The sequence below is a fragment of the Dromaius novaehollandiae genome, chromosome 3 (genome assembly GCF_036370855.1).
Source record: "Dromaius novaehollandiae isolate bDroNov1 chromosome 3, bDroNov1.hap1, whole genome shotgun sequence".
NCBI classification, from domain to species: domain Eukaryota; kingdom Metazoa; phylum Chordata; class Aves; order Casuariiformes; family Dromaiidae; genus Dromaius; species Dromaius novaehollandiae.
The window spans coordinates 118,607,917-118,629,088 of NC_088100.1; the positions used below are offsets into that span (position 1 = coordinate 118,607,917).

At 55.7% G+C, this 21,172-nt stretch overlaps 1 protein-coding gene across 1 annotated transcript in view; it reads left to right on the plus strand.

The window, feature by feature from the left end:
* Nucleotides 1-944: 944 nt before the first annotated feature.
* The window catches only part of ITPKB (inositol-trisphosphate 3-kinase B), a 57,319-nt gene continuing 37,091 nt past the window's right edge, over nucleotides 945-21,172 (plus strand). Inside the window, exons 1-2 of the mRNA XM_064509937.1 lie at nucleotides 945-1,242; nucleotides 1,802-2,792. Coding sequence (XP_064366007.1) covers nucleotides 1,962-2,792 — 831 coding nt within the window. The 5' untranslated portion in view covers nucleotides 945-1,242; nucleotides 1,802-1,961. The remainder of the gene's footprint in view (nucleotides 1,243-1,801; nucleotides 2,793-21,172) is intronic.

Genomic DNA, 21,172 nt, shown 5'->3' on the forward strand with positions numbered 1-21,172 from the left:
AGGTCTTGGTCTTTTTTTCCTTTTTTTCCCTCGGCCAGTCCAAGTCGACCCCAAACCTGTCATCGGGGTTTGACCTTCACTGCTACTCGGAGCACAGCTGGCAGCGCCCGTTCTCCCGAAGTGCTGACGGAGAGACAGCTCTTTCCAGCGGGTTATCTTGGTGCCGAGATCGCGCTGTACCGCAGCCAAGAGCCTGCTCCCGCTGCCAAGTGGGACCCGTGCCTGGGGGCTGCAGAAGCGGGGAAGGCGCTGGCTGCGGCCTTTCCTGCGCCGGGAAGGACGGCCTCTGTCCTGAGCGCAGTTGGGTGCAGTCCTGCCGAAAGCCGGGGCAGCGCCTCGGCTGCCGGATGCGACTGCGGGGGCTTGCACCCTTCGGCACCCCCGGCCTGCTGCGTTTCCCACCCGGGTCGCCTACACCAAGGCAACCTGCCTGCCCAAAGCTACACGCTCCCTGGGGGCTGATGTGAGTGATGGAAAGCAGGGCAGGATCAGGGCTGTGCTGCATGGGGAAGGAGGGGGATGCTAGCCCAGACGGCTGTGCCCTTGGGAGGGCACGTGGGGACATGGGCAACCGCAGGCCTTTGGACCCATGGCCTCCGGCACGCCGGGGAGGGGCGTGAAGGCCGCTTCGCCCAGGGAGCCGGGAAGGGGAAAGGCGGTCGCGGGCGGCCGGCGGGGGGATTTCTCTGCCGGGGCAGAGGGCTGGGGAGCCCCGGGCTGGGGCATGCGAAGGGTTGCAGCGAGGCGCGCCACACGCCGGGGCGAGGAGTGGAAAACGGATCGTGTATCTTTAACCCGCAGAGGCCGAGACGTGTTTTTTTTCATAGTTAACAATGGAAACTTTTTTTTTTTCTGCCGTGTTTCCCTCCAGCGGTCCTGCCAAGCAGCACACGGCAGCCGCAGAGAGAGAGAAGAAAAAAAAAAAAAAAAACTTGTTCCGCTGAGTTCAACCCCAGACAGGCTCACAACTTCCTTCCTGCTCTCCTACCCCCTCCCGCCGCTCTCCTCCGCCTCTCTCGTCTCCCTCCGCTCCTCTCCGCGCCTCTCCAGCCGCACCGCGGAGCAGCGCCCGAGCGCGGCGCCCCCCCGGCCCCCAAAGAGGGGGGAGCGAAGCAGGCTGCCCGAGCCCGCCCGGGCGCCGGGGCTGCGCGCCCGCGGAGATGCTGCCCGCAGCGCGAGGCGGCCGCCGCCGCCGGCGGGCGCTGCCGGGCGGCGTGCACTGAGCGCGGAGCCTGCGCGCAGGTGAGCGGCGGGGGGCGGCGGGGGGCAGCGCGGAGCGGCTGCGCGGGCGCGGGGGGAGGCGCGCAGGAGCGCCGGGGCTCGCAAAGATCCTCCCGGCGGCGCCCGCACGTGGAGGCGGCCGGGCGCGGTGCCGCCGGAGCAGCCCCTGCTGCCGCCGAGGAGGAGGAGGAGGAGGAGGAGGAGGAGGAGGGCGAAGCGTGGAAACGGGTCGCCTTCACGTGCCGGTGAAAAGAAATCCCTGCTTGGGACTGGCCCTTGGCTGGCCGTAGGTGGCGAGGCGGAAGCTGGCGGGTTTGGGCTGCTCGGAGGCTTTTTTGCCTTCCTTCAGAAAAACTCAGCGCTGGGGCCAAAACCTGCAAGCGTCCTGCTTTCAGCCGGCACCGGGCGGCCAGAGCTCCCCAACGGTGCCCTCTGCGAGGGAGACCCGCGGGGCGGCCAAGCGGCACGCCTCGGCCCCCATCCTCCTTCCCGGAGGGCTGGCCAGCTGTGCGCACAGCTGGGCGCAGGCCCAGGGGTGCGGAGCCGCTCTCACCGCTTCTCTCTCTCTCTTTCTCCCCAGTCGACCCGTTTTATGGAGCTGCGGGCCGGGGCCGGCCCAGCTCCCCGGCCGCCCCCCGGCGATGCTGCCGCTCCCGGCGCGGAGAGACCCCCGGCAGCCCTGCGGAGCCTGAGCGCCGCGGCGGCGGCGGCGGCCCCCCTGTGCGCCCCAGCTGACTACTATGGCCGTGTACTGCTATGCGCTCAATAGCTTGGTGATGATGAATAGCAACAGCGAGGTGACGAGCGGCGGGAGCAAGACGCCGCCTCCCCCCAGACAAGCGCTGCCCGGGGGCCCGGAGACGCCCGGCAGCTGCCTCCCGCTGCCCGTCTTCAGCCCGGCGCCCGCGCCGCCCCGGTCGCCGTGCCGCGGCCCCGCTTTCCTCTTCCCGCCGCCCGAGGAGCCCCCGCGGCCGCTGGGCAGCCCCAGGGGGCGGCGGGGCAGCCGGAGCGGCGAGGGGCAGCCGGGTGCCGGGGCGGCGCGCCGCCTGCAGCGGGAGCTGCACAACGTGCAGGTGAACCAGAAAGTGGGGCTCTTCGAGGCGCACATCCAGGCGCGCGGCTCCACCGCCCGCCCCCCGCCTGGCCCCCGGCCCCCCTCGCCCCGGCCCGCCGGCCCCGCGCCACCGCTTAGCCCCGGCCCCCGACCGCGGGCCCGTGGGCAGAGCCAGGCCCCCACCGGGGGCTCGGCGGAGACGCGGGGTGTGGGGCAGGCACCGGCGGGGCCTGGCGAGGTGGTGGTGGCCCCCGCAGGACCCGAGGGCCGGTGCCCGGCAGGCGGTGGGAGCATCCCCGCCGTCATCGTCACGGACCTGGGGGGCCCGGAGGAGGAGGCGGGCGCCGTGCCCCCCGGCGGCCTGCCCGTCCGGAAGCTGTCGTCGTCCTCGGCCTCTTCCACCGGCTTCTCCTCGTCCTGGGAGGAGTCCGAGGAGGACATCTCCAGTGACCCCGAGCGCATGCTGGACCAGGCGCCCGCCTTCCTGCAGACCCTGGACCAGCAGAAGCCCCGAGTGGTGAGTCCCACGTCGGGCCGGTGGGGCAGGGGCTGGCGGCACGTGCCGCTGCGGGAAGGCGAAGCCGGCTGTCCGGCGCGCCTGGGGTCCACGCTGTGCAGAGGAGCCTGCCGTTTGCTTGGAGGTGCCTGCTTTCCCTTGCACGGGAAACTCGTCCCTGTTGCTGGTGGCCTGCCCATGCCAGAGCCGGCTGCAGCGCCCGCGCAAGGCTTTGCACACGCAGCGAGGTGGCTGCGAGAGCGCTTCGCCAGGACCCACTTGCTGCAGCCGTCTGCTGACGTGTGGTTGCTTCCTATCAGCACAGCTTCCCTGGCTCCAGGAGCTGTCCCAGCGTTTACGTGAGCCTCGGGGAGACTGTGTTTCCTCTTCAGAGCCAAAACTGCGTGGGCTAACTATCTGTTAAGGTTTATACCGATACCGTAGTATCTGTGTGCCTTTCACAGGGAATCAGGAGTCTCCAGAATTTCTGGTACCTCTTGGGAAAAAACTTTGTGCTTGTGAGGCATCTTGTATTTTAAGTGAGTGTGTTTTGTATTAGACATTTATATTAAGTTCATTCGTTTCTGGATCTTTGTTTCGGGACTGCTTGGGAGGCTTCAGGCAAGAGAAAGCATCAGCATTGTATTACTCGTAGAGCAGAAAGGTCCCTCCAGAAAGGAGGGCTTTGAGGCGTTCTCCAAAGACACGCACGCGTTGGACTTGTTGCGTCACTTTGGGGATTCATTGCATATCTGAGCGGACCCCACAGAGCGTGCTTTGTCCAGCGCCGTCACACCGTTTATCCAGAGCACTTTGACTGCCTTAGGCCAGTGCGGAGCAGTGACCGCGAGCTCCTCGGGTCAGCGTACAGGCTTCACGTCCTCAGGAGGCGAGGTATTAAATTGACGTGAAATCAGCACTGAACCCCTGAAAACCGTAGAGCAGCCGAGTGTCTCCTTAATTTTAAAGTGTGACAATGGCCCGTCAGTTTTCAGTGATGTGGTTCGCTGCATTTAACTTTCCGTAGACACAGGATAGTGAAACTCTTGTTAAGCTCAGTGACATGAGGAAGACCAGTGTGGGGAGACATCTAAGTAGGGTGAAGCAATCAAAGTCGTGGTGAAGAACTGACATGGTATGGTTTATAAAACACTCAGTAGTCTGACACAAACATCCTTGCTTTTCTATCCGTTTCTTCCTATTCCACGAACTCAGACTCGGTTGTGCTCAGGATGGAGAAGCAGCTGAATAAAAGCACAGTTCATGAAGTTACCAATCCGGGGCTCATCGTGTTTGCAGACAGTTTTGCACCTTAGGGCTTGTGAACGATGAATCAAATTGCTGCCTTTGGTACTTGCTGTCATCCTGCCGCTGATTAAGTTCTGCTGGTTTTGCGTGCGCAAGTCTTGGTAATCTCTGCTCATCTGTTCTCCACACTAGCAACTGGTACTATTGATGGATCCCACTGATTTTCTGCTGAAAACAATTCCCTGATGGGCAAGCTCATCCTGGAGGTTTTGTGGAAAGCTTCCTGGGGTCTTGGGCGGACTCTCAGCAGCCTCCCGTGGCCTTCAGCGCGCAGGGCCTGTCCCCTGGCTTGGCCGTGGGCTGACAAGCCCTCTTCTACCAGAGTGAGCTCAGAGCAGGTCTGAGATCAGAGTGACTCTACTGGGTGCAGTGGGACTGCTCCAGGCTAAATGAGATCAAGATCTGGTCCAAAGTGTGTCTGTGAAGCCTGAGGAGGTTCATTTGATTTTCTTTTTCAGCGCTGGAAAGGTCTCGGCAGGAGCGGCTGGGCTAATTTGTGATGATACTTTCTGCTGCGCTCCAAAGGTCCCGTGCAGGGTTGATCCCTGGCTTTGGCAGGATATAGTCAACTCCTCAGCAGGACGGTGCGCAAATGCCCAGTAATTCAAAGCTGATTCATATAAATAACACCCAACGTCGTATACTGGTTGGCAACTTCTTTTAAATCCCTACCAACAGCAGAAGGCAGCTACTTGAGCCGTCTCGGGTTGCACGCTTGTTCGCTTTCATGAACTCACTATTTCATTTTAGCGGCCCGCGCTGTCTGGAAATGAGTGGTGTAACAGAAGAAGGTGTGAGAAGCTCCTCTGCAACTCGTGCTTCTGGGTCAGAGCAAACCTTTCCGGGAGACCTCGGCTGGCGGAGACCGACGTCGCCGCGCTGGGCCTGGGCTGGGGGCTGGGGGTGCAAGGCGGGGGGCTGTGGCACCTGGAGGAGCGGTGATGGCAGCAACAGGAAAGGCTCTCGCTGCAGATACATCCCGCGTCGCACATCCCGCGTGGCGTGTTTACGGATTCGGCAAACAGCAGGCTGGCTTCTGCCCTTCCTTTCTGGGGGCCGCTGGCGTGGTGAGCCCGTCAGGGACGTCTGGCTGTCTCTCGCAGTTCCTCTCGGTGTTCCCGGGAGAGCAGGCAGGTCCCTCCGCCCGGGCGCAGGGACTCGGAGGTCAGGTAGGGAGCTTATTTTGCACATGGGCCCACGAATCGGATGGTAATCTAGAGAAAACGCCGTTGTCTGGCGAAAGGCAGGAAGGTGTCTTGGTCCCCCGCTTTGACACTGCGACGTGGAGCAGCTCCGGGGCTGCGCGGCTGGTGCAGGCGCAAACTCGGTTTGCTGAAAGCGTCTGGGAAACGGGGCCTCTCCCGCGCTTATAAACGGCTTGCGACGTGCAGCGACAGTAAGAGCAGTTTGATGGTTTGCTGTTGTTTAGCTGCGAGTGCACTTAAGGTCTGCGTAAACCTGTGCGCGAGGGCTTTTGCGCGGCGGTGGCTTTCCCCGGGCTGCGGGCTGCCGCTGGCGAAGCCTCGCGCTTGTTTGTTGATGCTGGCGAGGCTGCAGAGGCACTTGAGCGATGACACTTCCCAGCCTGCGTGGGAGGGACGGCCTGTCCCGGCGGCGTGTCCGGATGCCCAGCTCTAGCTGTGACTCCCATTGACTCCTGGTGGGGAAATCGGGGCCTGGGGGTGTTGCTGGTGCGGGGGGACCCCGTGGGCCTTTCCCAAGGGAAAGCCAACACAGCGAGGGGCACCCAGCTGGGCCCCGGCTTGTCCCCTGAGCAGAAGGTGTTCGAGTGCTGCTCATTGCAGCAAGTTGTCATTACTGGGCTAAATCCCCGAATTTGTCGGTTCCTCAGCAGCTAGCAACAAAGCGAGGGAGAAGTAGAGGGAGAGGCAGAAACCGTGCAAGTACTTACTGTGGGAAAATGAAGCATTAAGGGGGAAAAAAAAAGAAACATCCTGGAAAAACAGCGCAAGACGCTGCGGCGTGTTCCTCGTTGCTGCTTTCCCCCGGCCGCTGCGGAAAGACGCGGATACGTGGCGGTCTGGCCGCTGGGAAGCTCTCGGCACGCCGTGAAACCGCAGCTCCTTGCAGCAGGCAGAGCGGCTTGCCTGCGGTAAGGGACGGCCATGGACACGTGCGACATGGCAAGCGCTTTTGGGAGACGCTCATGGGATTGCTGCTGATGGGTGATATTTTTTATCGATTTTTTGTGTGTTTGACTCGCAATGGCCATAATGTTTTTCTGAGAGGAGCCAAGTTTAGCTAGGGGTGGTGTTGACCAGGGGCCTGTGGGACCCTTGCTTATTTCTCCTCGAGACATCCCAAGGCGTAAGCTGAAAGCAGCACTCCTGATTTATTTCTACAAAATCAATCAAATGAAATATGCCTTCACTCCTTTTCCTAGCTGGTACTGCGATCGGGAAGCCTCTGCGTAACAGAAACCGTGACCCCACGGCTGCAGTGATGCATGCAAGCCTGGGCACGTATGTCTGTGTGGTGTCCGCCGTTTGTGTCTTTTACTCCTTCCTCCGACCGTGTCTGTCTTACGAGCTCCTAGCTCATGAGTGGTATCTCCGATTTTGCATCAATATAACGTCTAGCATAGCAGGGCCCTGCGCGGTGGCGTGGAGGTATGACTGTTACTCTAGTAACGTGTGTTACTGTGCTGCAGGCAAGGTGCTGGCGGATGGAGCCTCCTCCAGCCCTGCTGTGGGCAGACCCGGGCGAAGAGCGGGCTGAGGTGGACGTCCCTGTGTTTCGGTTCACAGGGCGCCACGTTCAGCAGACCCGGCGGCGAGGCTCATTCATCTGCTGGGAAGAGATTAGGGATGCCCGGTGGCTGGACAGATGCTTGAGATGCTCTTGGGCTGAGTCTGTGCGCCCTGGGGCGCTCACAAATGTTATCTTCTACCTACTCATGTGCCTGCTCAGGGGACAAGCCACGTTTTTATGGGCCCCTGCCCATGGAGGCTAAATGAAGATGCTGCCATAACCCAAGGGGAGGTGAACGGTGCTGTTTCAAGTCCCCTTTCATCAGCACTTTTAAGCTCATTGAGATGGGTTTCTGCTCTGCTCACGTCCTCCGTGGCCGACAGTATGGGAATTACATGGCACATAACAGATCTGCTTCGTATAGGGACTTAATTGCTAGCGCGTCTGTTGTCTTTTGGGTATTTTGTTTTTAGAACAATTTCACACTGAAAACATTCATAAAAAACAGACAAAAAAGCCCAAAGCATCTCTGAGGTGCCAGAAGAGAATGGAGAGGAAGCTTTACGCTTGTTGTCCCTGGGGTCACCAGCCCGAGAAGCAGCAAGGAGTCCTGCCCTCGTGCCTGGGACTGCAGGTTTTCGGGAGCTTTGCTGGGTTGCTTAGCTGGGCATCCACAGAATTAAGTTCCCAGATGAGTGGAAACTTTGTAGTTTTGTCTACACCTTTTCAGAACCTTGAAATGAAAAAAGAAAAAAGAAAGAAAACCCCGAATCAAATCATAGTCAGCACCTGTCTCATGTTTTCCATATTATTTCTATAATGTGTTAGGACAGATTTGCATGTGAAGAAAATATCAGTGCAGCGCTGAGCTCTTGGGTGCCATGCAATGACTAAAAGCCGATGCTTCACGTGCAAATCTGTTGTAATTCACTAGGGAAATAATGCCACCGACGCGTGAAGTTAAAGCTCGCTCCGGCTCGGATTAGTCCCGTGGAATTGTTAGGGATCGGTTTTGTTTATACCAAAAGCTAAATTTATGCAGTAAATTTCACCCGCTTTCATGTGATGAAGCCCAGCCAAACTTTCTAGGAAAGGTATGTTAATATTTAACAGACAGTAAAAACCTAATATTAACATTTTCAAAAGCTTCAAGTAACTTAGCAGCCTAATCCTTGTTTTCAAAAGTGGCTTTCAGGGGAACGTGGACTCCCATGCTGGCAGGGTCACCTTCGAAATGGCCCTGTTAAGTAATTAATGTTGTTCAGCCTAGCTGGATGTCTCCTCAGGGGAAGTCCCCTCCTGTGGTACCTCCTTGTCTCTGTTGGTTGTAACGGGGTCTCGAGGACTAGCCTAGGGTGTGCTTAATACAGGGGAATCTCTTCCTAAATTACCCACAAATGTCTTCTGTAAAATTTATCAAAACTTCATTCTTACTCAGGCGCATAAGGAGCCAGAGCACGCACAGCATGGTGGCTGCAAGGAGCCCAGGAGGCTGCTTCCGTCTGAGGTGTACCGTTTTCAAGAGAGAGTCCCTATAATTCGGCTCTTAAATCGGTGTTTAGGCAGCAAAATGCGCGATTTGCTCTGTGAGGGGGTGATGATCCAGCAGTGCCTTTCCGTGAGTCGTCATGGCTATGTTCAGAAACTCAGGGCAGCTCCAGCTGCGAGTTTCTGTCCGCGTGTGCACGCGGCGAGTGCCCTCCGTGCTGCTGCACGCTTTTGCAGAAGGAGCTGGCAGCGTCTCTCTTTCCCGGCGACGGCCGCAGCTCAACGCCGCACGCGGAGCGGCCGCCGGGGCTGTGTGCCGCCCGAGACCCCCGCCGTGGTGGCAGCGAGCTGCTGCTGAGCCCTGGTGCTTTCTGGCCTGCAGCTTCTCCTGGATAGACAGTATCAAAGTATGGAGCAGCCCTATGCTGCTGAGACCCACGTTACCCTTTTCCCTCTCACGATGTTATTTTCAGTGTTATCATACTTTTCAGCTATGAAAGGAAAGAAGTGGGTTTTTTATAGTAAAGAACATTCTTTTCATTAATGACGTGGGAAAGGAGGCAGCCTCGTAAAAGGAATTCAATTCTCCCTTTCAGATCTAAGATTTAGTGCTAGCCAAAAAACAAGGATTGCTTTCGGAAGGAGAACTAGAGGGTAAAACAAGTGCTTCTTACCACTTACAACTTCTTCATGCAAGTGGTACAGTGTATTATCTGATCAGCACTACACAACAGGAACTGCATTAACATTCAGCACCGTTGCGGTTCTTAAGTAATAGTAAAACATCCTTCATCCCCCAGAAGGACATATATGGGCTCGGGAGTGACACACTGACATTTGAATGAGCTCAGTTCAAAGTACAGAGTCGGATTGTCTCTCTGCTGTTTGCTTCGCGCGCTTGGTTTGCAGGGAGGTCGGCCCCTGCAGCTCCCGTGCTGTGGAGCTCGCTGGATTTATCCGAGTGTTGCCTAGGGTTTCATCCTCGGCTGCTGGAGTTTCATGCTTGGCTTTAAGTCTTGTACTTGGTGCTTTGGCAAGTCGGGCTGTCACACTGTGCAGAGCACAGAGGGTCTAATTCTGCAGGCTTTGCTCTTATGAAACTCCCTTCAACCTGAATGGCTTTGGCCTTGCCCGAATAAAGACCAAAATGTTAATGCCAGGAACGAGAAGTACGATGTCCTAGTAGGACTGCTATCCAGAGAGCGGCCCGACCCTCTGCCTCTCCATCAGGGTTTGCACAAGGCCGGGGCATGTTAGTAACGCGGTGCCGAGTGGCAGCTAGCGGAGGACTCGACACAGCAGCGCCTACCTTCAGCATCACCTCCTCCTCCTCCTCCCCCTTCGCTTCCTGTCCCTTTGCCCTTGCTTGGGCAATTCGTCTACAGCGAGATACAATCAAAGAACCCTCTTCCTCTGCTGAACAATTCGCTCCTTTTGTTAGGGTCAGATAAAATGCAGATAAAAGCTGTTGTAGCTCCACCGAAGCCGGCAGGTATGCTGCAGATTTGGCCCTTCATCACTTTTTGCCTTGCTCTGCCCTGCATATATCCAGTTATGTCTTGTGGTAGATCTAACATGAAACTGCACTAACGACACAGAGAACCGGTCCCCCACGGGTTGTGTCTGTCGATAAGCACAGCACTTCAGCGCCTTTGTGGATAGGACCTTTACAAGTGGAAAGATCTGCAGGATGACTTTTTGGAAACTGCATTTTAAGGTCAAATGTTTTTTTTTTTTTATCGCTGTTCCTCGCTAACCAGCCTTCGTTGCCCTCTGCTTGCTGAAGGGACAGGAGCAGAGCCTTGCCTCCAGCTCCGGGGAAAGGCTGCTCGCTGCAGCAGCGCTTGTCCTCCAGGGGAGGTTTAAGAACAGCTTTTATCCCATTGAGCTAAATGCATTCAAAACATTTCCACTAAGTGGGTACTTAAATACAGTGGTCCAGGGGGCCTGTGTACACCCAAAAAGAGGCGAGCCCAGGGTGCTGTCTGAGGCGAGCAGGCTCCTCGCCGTGTGGACTGGAGCAATTGCTCTGCCAGCAGCCCTGAGCCCTATTATGTCCTCTTGCTGCAAGCAAGGTACAGGGCAGCCAGGGAGAATTAGCAACATGTCCAAATATAATATGGCTGCTATTACGGGTAATATATATTTAACACTCTGCGGGGACCATTCAATCCTGCATCTGTAGGAGAGAGAAAAAAAAAAAGAAGAAAAAGTCAGGTTTGCTTTTTTGGCAGTCTGTGGATGAGAGCGTCCAATCTGCAATCTCTCTTGGTATGTTTTGTGTGGGTGGGTTTTGTTAAGTTAAGGCAAAGTTATTGCACCCCTAGGCTACTCGCATTAAATGTTTCTCCAATTTTAGCAACATTCTTTCCAGGCTCAGCTACATTTGTTTTTATCTTCTCTATGGCAATTGATGATCCAAGTCTAAAATGTATAACTCTGCAGGACCTCCTGTTATATATTTCTTCCACAGCTGTAGCTGAATCAGGACTGTATAATCCAATGACATGTTGTAATGCCTAATGCTTTCTTTAATACATTCCAGATTTAAAGAGTCAGCACAGTTTACATATCCAAATTCATAATTTAAACAAGAAGAAGGACAAATCCTGAATCATGATTGTATCTTGAAAGTGTTTTTTTTTTCCCCCCTTCTATCTTTTCTGGTCTGGCTAAAGTCTGTTTGTAGGAAACTCAACAGGACAGATAAAAGATGATGAGATAAACAACTTAATCCTCTAATAATGTCAAGTGGAAAATCCAAGAGCAGATTGGCAAGGAGCTCAAATGAGGAGTACAAAGTAGCCCTTGCTGAGGACTACAGAGCTAGTTTAAAACAGTGAGCTCAGGATATAATTAGAGATGAGCCTGAATAAGTCCCCACAGGTTCAAACATTGCTTTGAAATTGAGCCCAATTCTCTTCTTTTTTTTTGCCCAAACCCGTGTAGTAGTAGCTTAGCTCCACCAGGGCCAGTTTGCTGTCACCTGGTACCTTCTGCCATCCTCAGCTTTGATGCAAAGTGGCTGTAAAAGGCCCCAGGTTGGTATTTGGGGCTTTTCCAGGCGCCATTGCAACAGCGTGATATCCATGAGCGCCCGCTGCGCACGGACCTGTGCCAATGCCCATCCCGGCGGCGCGAGGCAGAGGAGCACCGTGCACCGCTCGCGGCCGCGTGCTGGCCACCGAGTCCCACCGCCTCGTCCCCGCTGAGGAGCCGGCAGGGATGCGCACTGCCGGTTGGGGCAGCTCGGGCTGCCGCGAATAGATATGCCTTGAAAGCAAGGCGTGCGGTCGCAGAAGTAGGAGGTACTAGGAAATGCAGCTGCCAAGCAGCTACAGAAAAAGCTTGTTAATTATTATCTCTCAAGGGCTGTATTTGTCCGGAGCTGCCAGCCCTTCACTCTGGGCGGCCGGCTGGGGCAGGAGGGTGTTAGCCTAAGGGGAGCGGGTGGCGACGAGGCCGTCCGGTCCGGAAAGGAAACAAAGGAGGGAGATTTTAGACCTGGCTCTTATCTGTGTGCACCTGAGTTGCTGTCGTGTTTTAAAAGGCTGCAGGATAGACGTGAAGGCCGGTGTTTGAAAAGCCGCAGAGAAGCGTGCTCTCTGGCCCCATTGTTTGCAATGTTCTCCTAGGGATTTGTATATAAATTATCCCCCTCGTCTGTTTTTTCCCTCTCCGCTTGACAGATCCTGCATTTTTCTTCTGTGCTTTTCGGAGAGCACGGACTAACCTTGATCTTTCTGCCGAGCCGACAGCATTGCCTTGCCGGGTGTCACGTTGCCACCTTCACGCACACAGAGCGCACGTTTTGGGCTGCAAGCAAGACGTGCCGCCGCTGAGAGGTCTGCTTCAAGCTCATACGCTCAAGATAAGCTGGTGAAAACCAGCTCCAGACCGAACCAGGCTGTCCCTTGGAGGAGGGAGCAGCTAACATAGCCTGGCTTTCGTGGGATCCTTCCTGCACAGGTGGTGACGGCATGCAGCGTGAGCCCGGGCTTACAGCTCTGCTCCTGCACCATTAGCAGCCCCCAGCGACGTCTCGTCGCGAGGAGAAGAGGCTCGGCCTCTCCCCGCAGGTCTCATTTATCTCCTGCCGGGTCTCTGAGCTTTTGGGCAGCTTTCCTGTGGGTCCAGATCCCACATTTGCTCCCGGGATGGGAGCTCTTCCCGGCGGGGGGAAGCTCTGAGGTGCCGGGGTGCCAGAGGCTCGTCTCGTGCTGGAGCACGGCTCGATGCGGGAGGCGGGCGGCCCCAAAGGAGAAGTGATGGCAATAGGATAAATCACAGCCTTGAGCACAAAGATAAGTGGTTTGGACTTGGTGCCCCTGAGGAGGAGGATTCGAGGCTGGGAGGCCTAGAGAGCTGCCGCAGGGGCCTGGTGGCAGATTCGGAGAGTGGTTTTTCAGCGAGGGGTTTGGCGGTTCCTTGCAGCACGAGTCTGCAGAGGGAAGGATAGCGAGACATGAGACTGAGATGGGAGATGATGAGCCCTGGAGGTGGATTTCAGTTGGGCGCGTAGGTTGGAAAGGCTCCGCTACGGATGTTATCCTGGAGAAATCTGCAAGACTTGCAGATAGGTTGGCCGTGAGGACCGAGAGAGAGGGATCCAAGTTTTCCACTTGCTGAAAGTGTCAGGGTCGGAGCAAAATGCTCACGAACGAGAGCACTAACATTGACGCTCGCCTTGCGAAGGCACAGGCTGTTCTGCGAATTGCCGGGCCATGGAGAACCGAGCCACTGTGCCGCCTTGCAAACCTCCGGGCACTCGTGTTTCCATCAAAGCCGAGTTTTCCATCGGCTCGTGCAGGAGCGGCTGCAAGCCCCATGGTACGCGTGCTTCCCTTCAGGGGCCAGGCGCTGGATTGAAGATTTTCCGAGAGAACCAGAGCTCCGAGCGCTCCGCCCATGTTGGGATCCCCCTCCGCACTGCCCCTCCACCCAGGCTCTGCAGAAACATGCCCGGGGGCTTCACCGCGAAAGGCAGGACCGCTCGGGGCCGCAGAGCCCCTCGACGCCCCGAAAGATGCTGGTGTTTGTGCGCCTGCCCCTCACGCTCGTGCCCTGCAGCGGCTGCACTGCATCCCTGCGGCCGCCCAGCCCCCGTCCCGGCAAAGCCTTGGCAGGACCGAGGGTTGTGAGAGCTGCCTGGGGCTGGAGGAAGAGGGGTTTTTTGCCAAATAGTAAATTTTCCAGCAAATGTCAAGGGGGAGGGGAGGGGGAGTCAAAATGATTCACAAATTCAGACAAATTTTCTGAATAGCTCTGGCCTAGAAAAAAATACAGGGGTGGGGGAAGAGGGAGGGATGTTAAAAATAGTGGTGTGTGTCATTCTGACACTTTCAGAATGAAGCGTTTCGTTTTGGGAATGGTTTGTTTATGTTTTGCAAGCATGTCAGATGCAGATTTGGTTCAGAGCAGCGTTTTTCGCTGAGAAGCTGACCTCAGTACTAAAACGCAGTGGAGGAAGGAGAGAAGAGGTTTTTCAGAAGTTACATAACCAAAATGAAACATGGCCTTTTGCTTTGGCACCAAGTGAGACGTTGGAGAGTTTTCCTTCAAAAGCCCCATGGTTTCGGCTGTGTGCAGCCTGGCCCGAACGTTTCCTCTCCCCCCGATTTTTTGCTTAAATTTCTGATGTAAAAATATCCAGTGTCTATGCAGCTCCCGCGCTGGCCCACCTTTGAGTCTAATGCCATGGAGCAAGTAGTTTAATCTGAGGTCAACCACACTTTGCTGTGATTCAGACTGAAACCTGTGGTATGGGGTGAATACGAGCCATAGGTTTTGTAGATAACTGGCAGCTTCTCCGGAAGATGCAGCGTCGAACCTCATTTAAAAAAATAACCCAGACTCCTGGGGCCCTGAAATCTGATCTAGAAATCTCGAGCGGAGCCGGCGCTTGCACCCAGCCGAGCGGCAGCTCCGGTGCCGGAGGGAAGCGAGCAAACCCCCAGCGATTCCCCTGCTGTAGCCAAACGTGCTGCCTGGTTTCCCCTCTGCTACACGGGGAGCCATCGCTGGGTTTGCTGGCTGCTGCCGCGTTTTCTGTATTTATAAGCTATTTTCTGGCCATAATCGTTATTGAAGGGTGGCTCTCGATCACGCGTTTGCTGTTAAAACAACCCAGCGTCGCCCCCCCAGATCATGAGGATCACCCTAAAAACAACTACGTTGGTATTTCTTTTCTGAACCCTGCGTTCGATCGATTGGTTTTCTGGTTTCTGTGCCTCTGCCGTGCGCTCGGTGCCCCAAGGCTTTCTGCCTTTTCTGTGCACGCTGGGAGGCTCAAAACGTACTTTCTTTTTAAAAATGAAAGCTGGGAGCCTCGGCGGCCTTCATCGGAGACTGGGGGCCGCGCGAGTGGCAGGGCAGGGCCGGGCCGGCCGTGAAACTGCAAGAGCTGGCAAAAGCGCCGTCAGCGTAGCTGCTTCCCTCGGCCGAGAAATGTGCGGAATGGAAAGAAAGGGCAGAGAGGGCACGCGAGGCGATGCTGCTTTCCTGTAACAGAGGCAGGCGGCTCCCCCCTCCGCCCCAGCCGAAACGAAAAGCCCATGCCCCACGAGAGCAAGCCTTTCCTCGGGTGCACCACGTGCAGAGCCGACGCCAGGGAAATCGCACCAAATCGCACCGCCAACCAGCCGTTTTAAAGACTGTCTGCAGCATGCAGATGTTCTGGAGAGCAGCTGCCCTTGGAAAATTAGCTCTATCTACTCTTGGCCTAATAAACTGAATTAGAACATTTCCAGGATATAAAATTGAGTAAGGAAAGCAGCTTTACTGGCTATTATCAGGAAACATAGGCTTGCATAACAGCAACATTTTCCATACGCTATGCAATTAAGTAACTTGCTTGGGAATTAAATTGCAAGTCAGTTTAAGCAGCACAGCCAGCTGTAACGTAACACGCATTACAACACACATACTGAATGTTATTGCTTCGTGTCAGTGTTTATTGAACAGAATGGGGATTTGAGAAACAAGCTCTGGCCCAAGAAATACTAACAACGTGATGGCACTTAACATCTCTAAAGGAGCGCAGCTAACACTACGATTTTTTGGAATAATTTCTCCAAAGATAAAATACTTCTGAAAATATCTGCTAATCCCTTTAAACCCCTAAGATACATTAATTTTCCCATTGGATAGTGAAAAGCCACAGATTTCACCACTAATCTTGAAAATATCCTGCGGTTTTTGGAGCAGCGAGGGAGACGCCAGGTGCAGGTTCGGTGGCCGATTCTGCCGCCGCAGATCCCAGCTGGTTGCACTGAAAAAAGCTTATTTGTCACTGTGTTCCCGTGCTGTCTCCCTTTGCTACCGCAGGAACCGGGGCCAGAAGAGCACAGAGCTCACCGACTCCTTAAACTCTGTTTTTCTCTTGTTTTTATCGCGAATAATCGATGCTATAGGACATTGGTTCATCTAAATTTGAAGGCTGGAATGAGATTGGGCCAAATTAACCCTGCTGTAGCTCTGTGGAGTCTGGTGGCCTTGCACCAGGGTAAATTTGATCCAGAATAAGACTAACATGAAACACAGATGAGCTGGGTTTGTGTGGGTTAGATCTAGTGCTAGATCTAGGAGAACTGCCCGCACTGCAAATCCCCCTCACAGCCAGTACCACTGGGGTCCCTTTGGCATCTCAGGGAACAGGGCAGGTCTGATCGCCGTACCCTTCAGCGGGAGTGAAATTATAAATACATTTTGGGACAAAAATAGGAACCATCCACCAGAGCTATTTCTGATGACCTCAAAATAAAGCTAGAATTTGGGCTTTTTCTCTGCTTCTTGGCACGGCTGCTGAGCTCTCCAGCAGAACAGGAAGTTGTCTGAGGAGCTGTTTGAGTAACCAGAGTCGTCAGATCAATGGAAAAAAATGGTTTGAGTACATTTTGTGAAAGTGCAGCCAACAATTTTGAAGTTACTGCAGTTTCTCTTCCTAGATCAGGGCTGCTTTTCATGCCAAGGGGACTTAGGGCTACCGCTGCTACATCTGCAATTGAAAAGAGCATTTCTCTGTGAGGACTGATGCTGTGTGCACCCAGGGGTGCAGCAGAGACCTTCCCCTTGGAGAGTCGTCCCTTGGACCAGATTCCAGACAAGTTAATCTCTCAACATATTCAAGAGCCTATATAATTTTGCAACACCTACCATGCCATCTAGAAGAAAAGTAAACTTGGGTTTACTGGTAGCTGAGCATAGGGGGTTCAGGATAAGCGAGGGGGCAGGAAGAGGAAGGAGGCACCATTTTGCTGTCGAGGAGGAGGATGCACGGTTCTTCATTGCAGAGCTGAGGCGGGTCCTACATTTTAGTGACACTCGCAGCTTCTTTCACGTTTTGCGAGCTCATCCGAGAATTGAATGAATGCCAAATTAATCTTTCAAGGGAAGCAGAGCTAGGTTGAAAATATCTCCAGCGCAGACAATTCAAAGGAAGTGCAACTTTTAGAAACACAGGTGACGTGCGTCTAAGAATCTACCTGTTTTTTCCTGTTTTCTTTTTTCCCTTTTCTCTTTCCTCCCCTTAGTTCCACTTACATTTTGCCTCTTTGCTGTCTCATCATGTCAGCATTTCCTTGCTTTTCTTTTCCATGAGTCTTTCTCACAGAGGCATAGAAAAGGCTTCAGATCCCATCACCCGCTCCAGCTGGAACCGGAGCCCGACTCTTTTCTTACCCTGTTTTCTCCAGCTTTTTGTCAAGCTTCGTCGGGAAAGCTCCCCGGCCTTTCGCTGGTCAGCTTTTCAGCTGTCCTCTGCTTTTGGCATTCGCGCGGCACTGGGGCGAAGGCTGGTCGGAGCGGCGTGAGATGGGGCAGGCGCGGGGAGCGAGGGCCGCGGCGTGGGAGAGCCGGGGCCAGCGCCGGGAGATAAGACAGGCAGGAAGGGAGCAAAGGGGAAAGGCAGGTGGAAAAGGGAAGTGAGCGGGGAGTCCAGGAAGGCTGGGAGAATACAAGGGAAGCTGCTCAGCCATCTGGGAATCTGCTTTGGCCATGTGCAGATCGCGCCCGGCCCGGCCGCCCCCCGCCTCCGCGCAGAGCAGAGGAGCGCTGCCGGCAGGCCGGGCAGAGGCGCCGGCGCTCGGCCCCGGCAGCCGGCATGGTGGCCCGCAGCCCGGTGGGGTGAGCACCCGGGGCGGTGGGGTGCGGGGACTGTCCCCGTGTGGGACTGCGGGGTGGCGGGACGGGGGGGAGGCTTGCAAGCTGGCGGCAGGGAGCGAGGAACGGCATGGGATGGAGGCAGGAGGAGAAGCCACGGGGAGCTGAGGGCAGAAGCTCGTTGCAGGATGACAGAGGGGGAAACCAGAGGAAATGAGCCAGCTGGAAAGCTGCAGGTGGGTAGTGTCGGAAAACGCCGTGGAAGGCTGGGATGGAAAGGCAGGGGAAGGACAGTGAGGACAGCTAGGGCGATAGGGTTTTAAAAGCACCCAGTGATATCTGGGGTAGGATCGGTGATGAACAGCTACATCTGAGGCGGCCTCCCTGTATCATCAGTGGGGTGGACAGATGTAGTCGTCTGCGCTGAGCGTGTCGAAAAGGAGGTGAGAGGACTCGCAGTCCCGAGGACAGGACGTGACAATAAGCAAAGGCAAACACTCTCGTGTTGCCTGGCTGGGTGCGCTTGGGACTCCCAGCGCACGCCTGGCTTGCGGCTTAGCTCTGCTCACTGTGTGCCCAGGGCTCCTGGTGTGGGGGGCTGCTGGCCTTGGCCCGAGGTGTGGAGGTCCCTTGGGTTTAACTTGCGCCGGGACGATATGTGCTCAGTTGTCTGCACGCCCGCTGCTGCCCCCCTGCTTGTCCTGAAGGAGAGGCATTTTCTGTGCCCTGGCAGGGGGACAGCTAGGAAAAGACAGCACCGTACCGCCGTCCGGAGCCTGCCGCGCGCCCGCCGGCCAAGAAGCTTGCGGGCAGGCGGCTCCCTGCTCTCCTCCCGCTTCCCAGCCCCGTGCATCTCCTGGTCTCTGCTGCTAGGTCTCCAGCCCCCTCGCCTCGTCTTCCAAACCCGTTGTGCAATTACAAAAATGCTCCCAAAAGGCGCGTGGCAAGAGGCGAACAGCTGGAGCCTGGCTGCAGCTAAGGCTCACGGCTCTTTTGGGGAAGAACCGTGCGGGTCTCTCTCTGCCCCGAAGGGCGGCAGCTTGCTCATGTTGGTCACGAACCCGAGTTGCTGTTGCTACCTGAGCTTGTCTAATATGGGCTGCTTACGCGCCAAGTGGAGGGGAACAGGTTTTAAACCTAGTGACCGCGACGTTGGCAGAGGTTTAAAATGCATGCGTCCGGCAGGTTGTAGACACGCTCCTCTTTCACCTAGTCCTCTCCACCCTTTCCAAGCTGCCTCATCCTCACACTGTGTTTCCTCTGCCTGTGAAAGCACTTAGAAAAGCTTGGATCCCAGAGCCGCATGTTCTCGGTGTTGGTGTCCCCTTGATGCTTTTCCATGGGAGATCTTAATCTCGCGCACCAGGCAAAGACCTGCGTTTGTCAGAACTAGTACCAGCAAGGTGCAGAGCTCACATCCAGGCAGCAGGTGGGCCAGAAAAGGGGGGTTTGTATGTAATTAACTTTCTAAGAGCTCCCTTCTCTTGTCTAGGCTTTCGTTTGGCTCTGCGCCCTGGGGTCTGTGGAGGCGAGGACACCCCGAGGGCCGGTGCTGAGGTGCCTTTGCTGGCAGCGTGCGCAGGAGGAGCACAGAGGCTGCCTTCCCTGTATTTCCACATTCATGTTAGCTGTTGAAACATGTTGTCTCACAAGAGCTCGGGTATCATCCCGCTAAACTCATTTAGACACGTTCAGAGGGTTTTAGCAAAAGCCCAGCAGGCTGGTTTCTGATTGCAGCAATAGTTTCCAGGTTCATTTGTTCAGAAGCCTGTGTGAAACATGACTTTTGCAGGCTGCAGCTGGGACGGTCAGGAGATGTACGAAATGTATGTGTGGGATTGCTTAGCCTGCAAACTAATGGGCTTGGAGTGAAATATTTAAGATTACTGCGAAAACTCTTCCATTCCTTCGTTTCTACTTGCCCTGTCCAGCGATATAAGACAAGCAGTTTGCGCTGTTGATGAGATTGGAAGAAAGCACACACCGACTTGGAGAAGAAGCGAACCTCTCGCTCTGCGCAGAGCCGTCCCGTGGGACGTGCCGCGGGGGCCCCACATGGCTTCGAGGCCCACCTGGGCCCACGGAGGAGAGCGGGGCTGCGTGCACGCCTCAGCTACCCCAGGCAGCTGTGCGGGCTGGGATGCAGAGTCACATGTTGGCTTTTGGTGGAGGCCGTAAGCTGGTCGTGCCGAAGGGACTGGAAGGGACTTCTGGCCCCCAGCACCCATGTGAAGGGTCTGGGCCAAATGCAAAGGCAGCTCTTTGGGCTTCCCACCTTCCCGTTGCTCTGTTGCGTCTGGGCCACGTAGGCTGTGCTGCCTCGCGCTGGCACGGCCGAAACCCGAGATAAGAGCGTTTGCCTGGTTTTCCATTAAATACCCCACCTGAGGAAATGATGGGTGTAGGTTTTTAGGCTCGCTAGACCCAGCCTCACAAACGATGGACCCATGGTGCACCACTGAGACTGATGATAGCCACAAGCTGCAGGCTTTGGTTGCAAGAGGCGTCATGGGCCCCCGGACGCACTGTGCAGAGCTTGCGGCGGCACTGGCTGCGGCTCTCCCTCCATCGCCGATGGTGGGGCATCTCCAGGCATCCTGCGCCACCAGGCCTGGGGCAAGGTCTTCCCGGTGTGAATTCCCTCGGCCTTCGTGGCAGCAGCGCTCTCACGTTTACACCGGTGAGGATCTGTCCGCTGTCCCCAATGGTTGCATAAATAGCGAGTGGCTCGCGCCGAGCTCGCAAGCCCCTCCCGTTTCCTGCAGGTTGGGCCCGAGCGGCCGTGCCGCTTGCGATGCTCCGTCACAGCAGAAAAAGAGAGAAATGTGGAAAAACAAGGTGATACGACATTTGTTTCGAACTACGCAGCTGGGCTCTGTGCCTGCGGGGAGGGGAGTAGGTTTTTTAAACTGCGTTTTTTAGGCGAGAAAGAGTGAAGTAGACCCCAAAATTACTTATATGGCCTTAATTGTGGTTTTATCTAGGGAGGGGCTTCGGTGGAGAAGATTATGAGTGCTGTCCGAATAGCGTCTCCCTCCCGTATGGCATATTGAGATTAAAATAGTTCTGTACGCACACGGCGTGGACCAGCGAGCGGCCTGACGTTTCAGCAGATGGGATTTTCACGCACGCTTGTGGTCCAGGGGCTTTCTGTAACGTCCAGGGGCTGGGATTGAACAACTGAGCTTCCCGAGGGAGCGCTCGGCACCGCCGGGGAGGACACAGTGAGGGTGGCTGGCGGGGTCATGAGCCCCAGCGAGAAGAGCCTTCAGGGCCCGTGGGCGCCCGCGCTCAACGCCTTGGCAGGCCAAGAGGGCTCAAGGCAGGGCGGCTGCTCGGGGCACCGTCCCCCCGTGGAAGTTCAGGTTGGCTGTTCCTCTTAGATGAGTTTGGATTTTTTAATGCAGGGATAGGGCTGAGGAACATCAATAGGGCTTTTCAGACGGTACTTAGTCCTTTGTATGCTTTTGTGAGTGAACTGTGCCGATGACGTGGTGGAGCAGTGAACACCGGTTTCTGATCCGCCTCCCCCTGGGTGGTCTGCATGGCTGGCCTGAAAAACAGGATTTGCAGGTCAGAGCCTGATGCTAAAGGTGCATGTTCGTGCATGAGACATTTTGGAGGGTGAACTTGATGCATCGGCACTCGAAAACGGAGCTGATGGGCTGGAGATACCGAGTGGCATAGTGACCTGGCAGTTTCTGCTACAGCATCGAGGAGTCCCAGGGACCATCATGCACCACTATTTACCCTAGACGAGAGAAGGCTTTACTGGGACCACATCATGCATATTT